The sequence below is a fragment of the Pteronotus mesoamericanus genome, unplaced genomic scaffold (genome assembly GCF_021234165.1).
Source record: "Pteronotus mesoamericanus isolate MK-2021 breed Mesoamerican mustached bat unplaced genomic scaffold, CSHL_Meso_final scaffold_651, whole genome shotgun sequence".
Classification (NCBI taxonomy): domain Eukaryota; kingdom Metazoa; phylum Chordata; class Mammalia; order Chiroptera; family Mormoopidae; genus Pteronotus; species Pteronotus mesoamericanus.
This window is the reverse complement of record NW_026555325.1, coordinates 22,302,770-22,314,824: the sequence shown is the minus strand read 5'-3', so window position 1 is coordinate 22,314,824 and position 12,055 is coordinate 22,302,770. Positions and strand designations below refer to the sequence as shown.

The window sequence follows — 12,055 nt, the reverse complement described above, 5'->3', positions numbered from 1 at the left end:
GTCTAGTATACAAAAAAATAGACTCTATTTAGATTAGAATTGAAATAGTCTTTAGAACAAAGTGGGGAAAGTAAAATAAAGGATGGCAAAATAGGATTAGAGAATCAAGGAAAAATAAAAAGTAATCTCCACGTATGAGGTTCTTACGAAGTGTTTTCCTCTTCTAGCTTCCTTCTGATTGCTGGCTTCTGTGATTTAAAAAAAACACAAAACAAAAAAACCAAATGTATCCAGATACACAAACCACAAACCTTTAAAACATAAAAAACAATACTTAGAATAATATCAATGTTGGAATTGTAAATCTGTAATTGTGACAAGTAGAAGCCATTTGCACATCATTTAATTTCAAGGGGTATAGAAACTCATCCTCAAGCAAAGTAAATCTGGAGACAGAGTGTAATAATTCTTTCTTTAGATTTAAAATCCTACTTAAATTGTGCCAGAGCAAATGTTTCAAATCAATGCTTCAAAAGTAACCTGATTTTACAAATAGGTCCCAAACCACAACACTTGTGAGCAAATAATTAATGCCCCATTCCAATATTTCTTAAAGTACATATGTCCTTGTTTATGTTGGGTTTTTTTGAAGTCATACACCTAGACTCAGTTTATCTCTGTTATTCTTAACACAGGGAATGGAATCAGATTTCGAGTGGTCTGATGGCAGTGCGTTTGATTATATCCCATGGAAAGAGAAGCAATCTGCTGGAAACTGTGTTTTCTTGGATCCAAAAGGAATTTGGAAACATGAAAAATGCAACTCTTTTAAGGATGGTGCTATTTGCTATAAACCTACAAAATGTAAGACTTGATATCAAATAACTGTATATTTACCAAAATATGTTTGTTTTATGCATTTGATTAAGTACTCAAAGGAATTTTTATAGATTTTAAATAAGGTTTATTTACCAATTCTAGAAATATAATTTTGATACCTTGTAAATACAATATACCCATTCAAAGAATTTATTCTCAAAGACATTCAGTTGTTCTATCACTAGGTAAGCTTTAACTCTAGAATTTGTGAATTTTAATTTCATTTAGCAGTATTTTCAAAGGCTAAGATGCTTCTTTTTTTTCCTTCATTTTTATTTTTGACACTATAACGGATGCCACCCTTTTTCCACACTCTGTCCACCTCCACCCAGCCCCAGGGCCCTTCCCTCTGGCCATCACCATGCTTTCTTTGTTCTAGAGAGAGGGGGAGGGAGGGAGAAAGAGAGGAGGGAACACTGATGTGTGAGAGAAACATCAGTCAGTTGCCTCTTGCACTTGTCCCAACCAGGGACCAGCCAGCAACCCAGGCAGTGCCCTGATGAGGATATCGAACCTGTGACCTTTGTTTTGCTGGATGACACTCAACCAACCAAGCCACAGCGGTCAGGGCACCAAGCTTCTCTTTAAAAAGTGTTTCACAGCCTGTAAATTTGGGAAATGCCTCAGGCGCTTGACCATATTGATGGCTGTGAGAGTTTCTATAATAAAGAAGTCTGTTGCACTTTGTGTAACTAAGCATTTTCCAAATCTACCATATTTTACCATGTATAATGTGGACCCTCGTTTTTGGCCCAAACTTTCAGGAAAGAAAATCTGTCATCTTAATTTTTTAATTCAATTTTTTATTAATTTTTATCTAGAAACAAAATGAATTATTGTATTCCAGGGTATGATTTTGCATACAAATATTGTCATTACTTTCTAGAGTTACACTTCGAACACATAAACATAAATAAAAGAGTTAAAACATTTATATAGATATGTAATTAATTCTACACATGTATAGTGTGCATCTTTATTTATCTCCAAAATTTGGGCAAGAAAGTGTCCATTGTACATGGCCAAATACGGTATATGATCCTTAAAATCTGAGGAAAGGGCCCCTTCTTTCAGGGGCTGGACTTGGGTTAGTTTCTGGTGGGGAGAGTGTGAACTTGAGGGAGAGCACAAGGCACACTGGGCAGGCCAAGGCATGGCGGGGTGTTGGTCTTTGGAGCTCCTGGTCATCAGCACTTGCCATGTTTTCTGCTCCAAAGAATCCTCGAGAGAATATTTAACATTTGGACCTGAACAGATACAGGCAGAGGAAAATATGAAAACTGTACCTAGAGAAACAAATGAATGCAAGAAAGGGAGAATGATATAAAGATTAGGGATAAAGATGCAATTAAGAACTGACATCTCAGTTGTTAGGTACATAAAATAAATATAATCTTTAAAAAAAACAAAAACAATTAGAGCCCTGGCTGGTATGGCTCAGTTGGTTGGAGCATCATCCCATAAAGCAAAAAGTCGCAGGTTTGATTCCTGGTCAGGACACATGACTGGGTTGTGGGTTTGGTCCCTGGTCAGCACACATATGAGACTAGTCCCTGGTTGGGGCACACAGAAGAGGCAACTGATCGATGTTTCCCTCTCACATCAATGTTTCTCTCCCTCTCTCTCCCTCCCTTCCCCTCTCTCTAAAATCAATAAGCATGTCGTTGGGTGAGGATTTAAAAAAAAATTAGAATACATGAGAAACATGATAAGGCATGCAGAAATAGAGAGGATATCTGTGTAAGAGGAACAGACTTTACAGGCTGAAGAGGAATGGCAATAGGATCAAACACAAATTCAGTACTGTGCTGGGTTGAATAGTGTCCCTCCAAAATTTATGTCCACTCAGAATCTCAGAATGTGAGCTTACTTAGAAATAGTCTTTGCAGATGCAATTAATTAAGATACAGCCATACTCAGTTAGGATGGGTCCTACGTCCAATGATGTTGTCCTTATAAAAGGAGAGACAGGCACACAGGGGAAGAAGGCCCTTACTGCAGAGGCACAAGTTGCAGCAATGCAGCTATAAGCCAAGGATCAACAGCAGTCACTAGAAGCAGAAGATGCACGAAACAGATTCTCCCTTAGACCCTCCAGAAAGAAACACCCTATTTTCAGTCTTCTACCTTACAGAAATATATGAGAATAAGTTTCTATTGTTTTAAGCCATCAAGTTTGTGGTCATTTATCATGGCAGCCCTGAGAAATTAATACAAGAGACGAGTTAAAAAACTGGATCAGAGAGAAGGAAGGAAGGAAGGAAGGAAGGAAGGAAGGAAGGAAGGAAGGAAGGAAGGAAGGAAGGAAGGAAGGAAGGAAGGAAGGAGACAACAAGTGTCTGAGAAAATGTAGAGAAATTGGAACTCTTGGAGGTTGTTTGTGGGAAAATAAAATGGTGTGTAGCCACTATGAAAATGGTAGTGTTTTCTAAAAGAATGTAACATAAAATTACCATATGATCCAGCAGTTCCACTTCTGCGTACATACCCAAAAGAAATGAAAGCAGCAATTTGGGCAGATATATGTGTAACCATGTTTAAAAAGCATTATTCACAATAGTGAAAAGGTAGGAGCAAGCCAAGTGTCTACTGATGAAGCAATGGGTAAACAAAATGTGGTATGTACGTATTATAGAATATTATTCAGCCTTAAAAAGGAAGGAAAATCTGACACATAATACAATATGGATGAACCTTGAAGAACCATAAGTCAATCACAAAAGGACAAATACTATATGATTACACTTCTGTGAGGTACCTATAACTTTCAAATTCATAAAGACAGAAAGTAGAATGGTGTTTACGAGGGAAGTGGAAGGAATAGGCAGTTATTTAATAAGTACAAAGTTTGTTTTGCCAGATGAAGAGGTTCTGCAATGTAGATGAACTTAATGCCACTGAACTGCACACTTAAAAATAGTTATGATGGTAAATTTTAAGTTATATGTATTTTACTACAATAAAAAATTAATTCTTATTGAAAAGGAATATAACAAACTTACAACAATGCTGACCCTTGCAGGAAAAAAATGCAAGAGTTGGAAGTAAAACTCCATGAATAGTAAAGAAAGAAAATCTATGCAGCCTAAGACAGCCCAGATGCAGACTGGACTAGAAACAAGTAGACTTTGAAGATGAGCTATCTGCATCTGTTCCCAGTATAAGAAGAAATTTTTTATTAAAAGCCAAACCATTCACAAAGGTCCACCAGCCTTAGCCATGCATTGGTAGCCAATGATCAATATGTTTCACATCTAATGAAGCAACACATATCATTGCCTTGTGCACCAAAGGAGTCATCAGCAGTATATTTTTGGGAGAGCAACTATTTTCATTAGGTGGTAAAAGGAAGAACTTGCTAGAAGCATCTCCCTCTATCAGCAGGGTTAACAAGGAGCTGTTACAAGTTTTACAGACTTTACAGATGAATTTGGCAATGAGCTTTGATCATCAGTCACTAGGAAACTTACCCAGGAGTTATCAACTGTCAAACTGAATGAAGACTTAGGGCTCAAACCAAAGATTAATGGAAAGAATGGAGGCAAAAGCCAATCAAATAACTAAATTTCAAAGAAGACCAAGTCCAGCTGGAGAAACAGAAAACAGGGAAGCAGAAGAAGGAATTAAGAGTAGCCAGACTCTCTTTCTTTTAAAAGTTTTTTTTATCCTCATCCGAGGACATTTTTTTTTCATTGCTTATAGAGAGAGAGGAAGGCAGATAGAGAAACATTGATTGGCTGCCTCCTGTAAGCATCCAGACCCGGGATTGCACATGCTGGGACAGGGGCCAGACCTGCACCCTAGGTATGTGCCCTGATGGGAGATCTCACTCGCAACCCTTCGATTATGGGACGACCCTCCAACCAACTAAGCCACACCAGCCAGGGCAGGAAAGTCTCTTGATGAAGAAGGAAATGGCAGCAGCCATTCTTCTAGAATCACTGGGACCACAAACAAGAACTCTAGCAAACTGAGATTGGAGAAAAAAAGCAGGAAAAACCCTCAGTTACTGAAGCATACACCGACCAAATGTAATGCGTATGCAGGAAAAGGTTGGGTTGGGATCACTGATCATACCAGGTCAGATCTTGATTCCGATAACCTGTACCTCCCAAATAGGATGCTGACAATTTACTTTCCAGTTCTCATACTGCTTTCCATGGAGGTTAGTAATAGTGTTAAGAGGCACAGGCTTTGTTATACAGGCTCCTTGTGTTATACAGCACAATTAAAAATTAAATATTTTAAATGAAAACCAGGGAAGTTTGTAGGAGGCAGGAAGCCACACCTATTCTTTTTGTGCTTGAAACAGATTTTTCTCTGCTGATGTATTGCATTTTGTAAACACATTACCAAATTTTCACTTGTGGTTGTGCTTTTTAAAAGTAGTTCTATACATGACAGGTAAAACTAGGTTTACATTATCAAAATAAAAAGGAATCCAAAGAAAGAAAGACTTTTAATTATTATTTCAAAGTAGTCACAGGCCTGCCTAGCTTGTCTTTGCTTCTTTTCCTATTGTCTTTCCATTTGTTTTTATTTAGTCTAAATCCATTTCAGAGGGCGAGTACTTTCATTTATCTTCCAAGTTTTAAAAATGGTATTCCAGCCCTACTGTTGCGGCTCAGTGGATTGGGCATCACCCTGCAAAATGAGGGGTTACTGGTTCAATTCCCAGTCAGGGCACATGCCTGAGTAGCAGGCCAGGTCCCCCCTGGGGGTGTGCCACGGACAACCAATTGAGGATTTTCTCTCACATCGATGTTTCTCTCCCTCTCTTTCTCCCTCCCTTCCCCTCTCTCTAAAAATAAATAAACAAGATCTTTTTAAAAAATATTATTCCAAAAAGCTAATCAGAACATACACTCCCAGAATATGGGCGATAGCTTTCTCTAGTGTGTATTTTGAGTTGAATGCTTCTTACCCTTAGGAACCAGTTTCAAATAGGAACCTGAATGAGATTTTTAAAGTCGGTCACTTTTTTTTCTGTGTATTTTTACACTTGTCTCACATTTTATAGCTAAAGAGGCATCCTCTCACACATACTCCTCGAGATGCCCAGCAGCCAATGGATCACAGTGGATCCAGTACAGGGACCACTGTTACGCATCTGACCAGGCGTTACACAGTTTCTCAGGAGCCAAACTGTTTTGTTCAGCACTTGGTGAGTTAAAATTCATTGATTTTCTTTGATTCAATATTTTAATAATTGCAGTTTTTTAAGGAAATAATTTGAAATGATGATTGTATATATATTTATTTACTTTAGAGTATTGTGGATTTAATAGCACTTATTGGAAATACATAAATTAGGGTTAGTATATTCCCCTGTTTGGTAAGTTACTACATTCTTATGCTGATACTCCTCTACTTACAATGGGATTATGTCCAGATAAACCCATCATAAATTAAAATATTGTACCTTAAGTCAAAAATGCATTTTATACATTGTAGAGAGAGCATCAGTCATTTACTCTGATGATCCTGTGGGTGTCCTAGCATTCACTATTTATAATAGCCTTATAACCTAATTACTCAGTGGTGGCTAAGTGGTTCCAAATTTTATAATATAAGATCTTAATAGAATATTAAAATAGCCATAAAAATAATGAATCTAAGTACAAGGAAAATAAAAGTGAGTAGAAGTAGAATGAAAAATTGCTAAGTGAATTGTTGTTAAAATACTGACAAATAAAAATGGTTTTAAATATAGCTAGATATGCTTAGATGAAGGGATCAAGAGTTAAATTTTTTGTAAAGTTGGCTAAGTAGTAAACACAAAATTGTTGACTTTTTCATTACTTAGTTATTAATAAATAAGCTTAGCCTGACCAGGGTCACAAAATCAAAGAAACATGGGTTGTTCATCTATTCTACAATAACAATGGCTCACATCACCTGAATACTATACGGAAGAGTACTGTTCTCTTCAGATATAACTAAATATTTTAGACAGGGCAGCAATGATTGACTCTCTCCCATGATAAATTTAGCCAATTGTCAAACTGTGAAATGACTCCAAGGAGACCTGTATCCTTGAGTAGGTAGCAATTTAGCTAGGCAGATGAGATTTATCTCATTTATTTTGCTGTGTAAAGACATTGGATAGATTTTAAAATCTTATAACTGCTTACCTACATGATAGCAACTTTTGTATGAGAACTGTTGTGTTATACGCGTATAACACAGATATACGAGGTCTGTCCTGAAAAAAATCCAGCTACTATTAACATAACGAGAACAGTTTGCATGACATCAACGTAACCTGGCAGCCAAGGAGAGTGGAATGGAATGCGCGTGTATGAACAATGACAACTTCACTGTACTGGACAGTGGGGGCAGTAGACACCATTGAGTGAAAGTGAGTACTGTGTGCCTGTCACATTCAAAATGACTGAGCAGATAGAGCAATGAATCTGCATCAGATTTTGCATAAAGCTTGAACATTCTTCCATGGAAACTATTCAGATGATTTAGAAGGCTGCAGCTATAGGCAACAAGTGATTGGCAGCTTCATCACGACAATGCACCCACTCATGCATCATGTCTGGTGCAGTGCTTTTTTGGCAAAACATCAAATCACCCAGGTGACTCAGTCCCCATACAGCCCAGATTTGGTTCTCTGTGACTTCTGGCTTTTCCCAAAACTAAAATCACTTTTGAAAGGCAAGAGATTTCAAACCATCGATGAGATTCAGGAAAATATGACAGGGCAGCTGATGGTGATTGGAAGAATTGTGTGAAGTCCTAAGGTGCCTACTTTGAAGGGGACTGAGGTGTTATTGTTCTATGTACAATGTTTCTTTTCTCTTCTTTGATAAATGCCTCTGTTTTTCATATTACATGGCTCGATACCTTCTGGCCAGACCTTGTATATACATACACATTCATGTATAATAGATAGATAGATAGATAGATAGATAGATAGATAGATAGATAGATGATAAATAGATAGATACACATGCATATGATGGAAACTACTGTGAGTTATATATGCATTCTGGAAGTCAGATGCCTCTTGCTCCAAAAGAAGAAAATAGAAAGGTTTACTGTCATTGTACTGTGGGTGTTAAACACCAAAACCTTGGAGGCAAACAGGTCTGGGTTCAAATACCAGCTCCTATACTTACAAGCTGAGTGATACTATGGAAGTTATATAATTGTTCCTCTTTTCTCACCTGAAAACATTGAGAATAAAAATATAGTTAACCTTAAATGTATGCCTTAAGGGCACCGGCCCCCACGCAGCAGAACATCTGTGTATAACTTTTGACTCCCCCAAAATTTATGTTCGTTCCTTAGTATCTGTGAGACTGGTTTCAGGACCACTACCACCCTCCCATCTATCCCCACGGCAGACCCCAAAATCTACAGATGCTCAAGTCCCTCATATAAAGTGGCATAGATCAATGAATACAATTGGTTCTCCACATTAGAGAATTCCCAACAGGTAGAAAATACTGGCTTTTATCCAAGGTTGGTTGAATCCGAGGATGTAAAACTCAGAGTTACAGAGGGCTGACTGTGTATTTATTGAAAAAATAAAGCCGCGTATAAGTGGACCCTCACAGTTCAAACCCATTGTTGAAGGATGATCTGTAGTTCTTACTTCAAAGTTTGTGTAAAGATTGGGTTGTTGTAGTAATAAATGAAATGAGAAAATGTTTGCAAATGTAGAATTGTGCCCTGTAAATAGTGAGCATTTAAAACTAGTCTTATTATTAGAAATATTAAGATTGAATTTCTAATTCTGTAATTGGATAGCTGTGTAAACCTAACCAATTTACTTACTCTCCTTGAGCCTCAGTTTCCTCATCTGTAAAATAGTGACAATACCTTCCTCTATAGGATTATGTAATATTAAACAAGGTAACGTGTAAAGTACCTGCACACTGTGGTGATCTATACGCCCTATCACAAAAGTTCAAGTATGGATAGGCTTGTTGCTTTTGAAGACTATTTGATTCCATTAGGATTGAGGTCCAAGCCTGGTTATTATTTTATTTCTATCCCTTGCCTGATGCTGGGGATAGCACTATTTTCTCTATGGGGTAAGGGCAACCTATCCAACTTCAAGAATATTCACTCTTTCAATGCCATACTATATTTAGAAACTTAAAATGGGCATGGCCAAATGCACATATGTATAAAATAATATTAAAAGAAAGGCTAATGCTCCCCAATATCCCATATCTATTTGATTTAATTTTTATTTTAACAGAAGTAAATTTATGCAGAAATTGTTGTTGAAGAGAGAGTGCTAAAACTCTACAGGGAAATACATATTTCTACCATCACATACCCCACTTCTTAATGACAAGCTGTGTACACATGAAAGTCTCACTGGTGAGACAGTTCCAAGATTTTTTTTAAAACACACAATATTTCTTCATACAAAGTTTCAATCTAGAAATATTTCTAACTTTTAAGCATCTGATGGATATCAGATTTTAAATATATTCTCTGTTAAGGTTTGAATTTTAAATGATCTTGATTATGAAATTTTTTTTAAATGGCTGGTAGAGAATAAACCACTAACCTAGTTTGCATTAAGTTAATTTGTTTGGGGTTGTTTTCCTTCAACAGATCATTCTGCAACTGTTGTTACCATAAAGGATGAGGATGAGAATAAATTCGTGAGCAGACTGATGAGAGAAAATAATAATATTACCATGAGAGTTTGGCTTGGAGTATCTCAGCATCCTTCTGGTGAGTGACATCTTCGTGTGTGCAGTGTGCAAAGGGAGTTCTAACTTGTCCTTTCTACCAAATCAGCCTTGCCAAAGAAAGCCACATGGTTTATAATTCAAATGCTTCTTTTGATGAATAAGCTAGGTCTGCTGGCTGATTTAAAGGCTTATAAATTCCTAATGAATAAGTTAAGTGAGTGGCTTATTAGTAGTGATGTTAAACCCTAATGAAACAGAAAATCAGTCGAAACCAACTGGATTTGTTAGAGATTTAAGATACTTGGATCAACAGGGTGTTTTTTTCTTCTACAGCGATATCTGTGCCCCCTCTCCCACTACAAGCACCCTATCACTTACTTCCCTTAGAATTCTTATGTCTATCACCCACCCCAAGTTTTTCTCACTTAATAACTCTGTTATTCAGAAAGTTCTCTTCTTGTTGTTTCCTTCCCTCTTGGAACATTTTACCTTAGAGAAAAATTAAGTCTTCATAGTAATTTTTTTCAAGCTAGCTTAGTAAAATTGCAAAGAATTGATTCAAAAAGATCTGTGGAAGAATTTCTCTATGAGGAGTAACAGGGTTTGAGTGAACTTGAAATTGTATACACACAATACAGTAATAGGAAGTCTGTTTCACATTTTATGCAAAGTTTAATTCTAAATATTTGAAATAAATGTGAATTCCAAAACTTTAAGTACTTGTCAAAAAGAGAATAGATTCAAATTCGACCATCTGTGAACTGTAAATTATGTTTACATTCTCACCACAAGGTGGCACTACCATGGCTGGAAAATAAAGATGGAGTCATGGTAGGAAGGCCTTCCTGCACCCTTCCTTCCCCACCAGCATACCTTTACTGATAGGCGTTTTTTCACTGGGGGAGGGAAAAGGAAGAAGGTCCAGGTCTTTAGAAATCTGTCTTTCCACATAAACGTGCAAGAATTTGGCACTTTAATGAAAACACTGCATCAGTGTTGTCTAATAGAACTTCCTGCAAAGATGAAATTGTTCTATATCTGCACTGTCCAATATAGTAGTCACTAGCCACATATGACTATTGAGCACTTAAAATGTGAAAAGTGCAACTGATGGACTGATTTTAATTTTTTTTTCACTTTTAATGAATTTTATTTCAAATAGTGGCACAACATTGTATGAGCCACAAGTCTTTTTACCTTTGTAATTTAGTGGCAATAAACATAATTGTATTTAATTTCTTTAGATCAATCTTGGGACTGGTTAGATGGATCAGAAGTGACATTTGTCAAATGGGCAAATAAACGTAAGAACAATGGTGGAAAATGTAGCATTTTGCTAGCTTCAAATGAAACTTGGATGAAGGTTGAATGTTCACGTGGCTATGGAAGAGTTGTCTGCAAAGTCCCTCTCGGTAAGTGTGTAACCTGCCCTTAAGAAACATCTTGGCAGAACAAGTTAGGAAATAAATGTACAATTTAATAACATGCAGTTTTGTGCTTGGTCCCAAAATATTTAGTTCTTAAAATGTATTTAAAAAATCTTAAGTCATAGAGATTCTTTCCTTTAGAAAAACAGATCACAAGTGCCTAGGACTTACAGAGGACACGACTAAAAGTCTAAAGTTTGTACAATTCTTTCCTAAGAAAAGCAGAAGCTGCCAGCATATTAGAAGGGTCATTTCTTTAAAATGTTAAGATGTAGTTTATTCTAGATTTTAAATATATAAAAGCTCAACAGTTTAATCCTGCAGTTTGCTTCCTTTCTCCTCATTCCCTTAAAACTCGTGATTAACTTAAAAACATTGCAAAACTTGATTTAATTAATTAAAGTAACCTGGGTTTCTATAGAAAATCATACTTTGAATTTATGTCCCATCATGAGTTGATATATAAAATAACCATAAAATCTAAATAACTTCATTTCTAGAAAAAGAGCTCTAAATTTTTTCACAGCAACATTTTTAAAGATCTGGCATAAAAATGTCCATTTTAGTGTACAAATATTAAAGCTAAGACCCCAGTTCTTGGTCATCAGTATTTGTATAATTATTCATTGGTTCAGCACATAGTTCGGGTCTCGTCTCTACATCATGCCCTGATCTATGTGCTGGGGTGCACCTGTGATCAAGACAATGAGATAACCTTTTCTCCCTCCACAACCTGGTGGAAAAAGACAGCTAATAACCAAGAAGGTCCATATTTAAAAGAGAAGAAAATATCAAACAGCTATAAACTCTGTGTGATTGATACCAGCTGGGTGGCCACCCTAGATTGGGCTATCAGGGAAGATGTCTAAGAGCAGGAGACATTGAAGCTGAGATCTGCCCAGGAAATATCAGGGGAAGAGGCTCACCAGGCAGAGGTACCAGTTGCAGCAAAGAACATAAAGCAGAACAATCTTGACGAGCACTCAGTGAAGAGCTCGAGGGTGGGCCAGGGCCAGAGACTTAGGTCTCTGGAAACAAGCATCAGGAATTCGGGTCTATTCTGAGTAGAATGGAAAACTGGAAGTTTTTGGTGGGGGTGGTGGGAGCAGGGTTAGGGTGGTATAAACCAAGAGTTCTGCT

The 12,055-nt window shown here is 37.0% G+C and overlaps 1 protein-coding gene across 2 annotated transcripts in view; it reads left to right on the top strand.

The window, feature by feature from the left end:
• Nucleotides 1-12,055, top strand: part of LY75 (lymphocyte antigen 75) — a 138,429-nt gene that overhangs the window by 79,299 nt on the left and 47,075 nt on the right. For both annotated transcript variants that reach the window (XM_054562735.1, XM_054562737.1), the window contains exons 31-34: nucleotides 636-804; nucleotides 5,840-5,983; nucleotides 9,406-9,528; nucleotides 10,733-10,900. In XM_054562735.1, coding sequence (XP_054418710.1) covers nucleotides 636-804; nucleotides 5,840-5,983; nucleotides 9,406-9,528; nucleotides 10,733-10,900 — 604 coding nt within the window. The remainder of the gene's footprint in view (nucleotides 1-635; nucleotides 805-5,839; nucleotides 5,984-9,405; nucleotides 9,529-10,732; nucleotides 10,901-12,055) is intronic.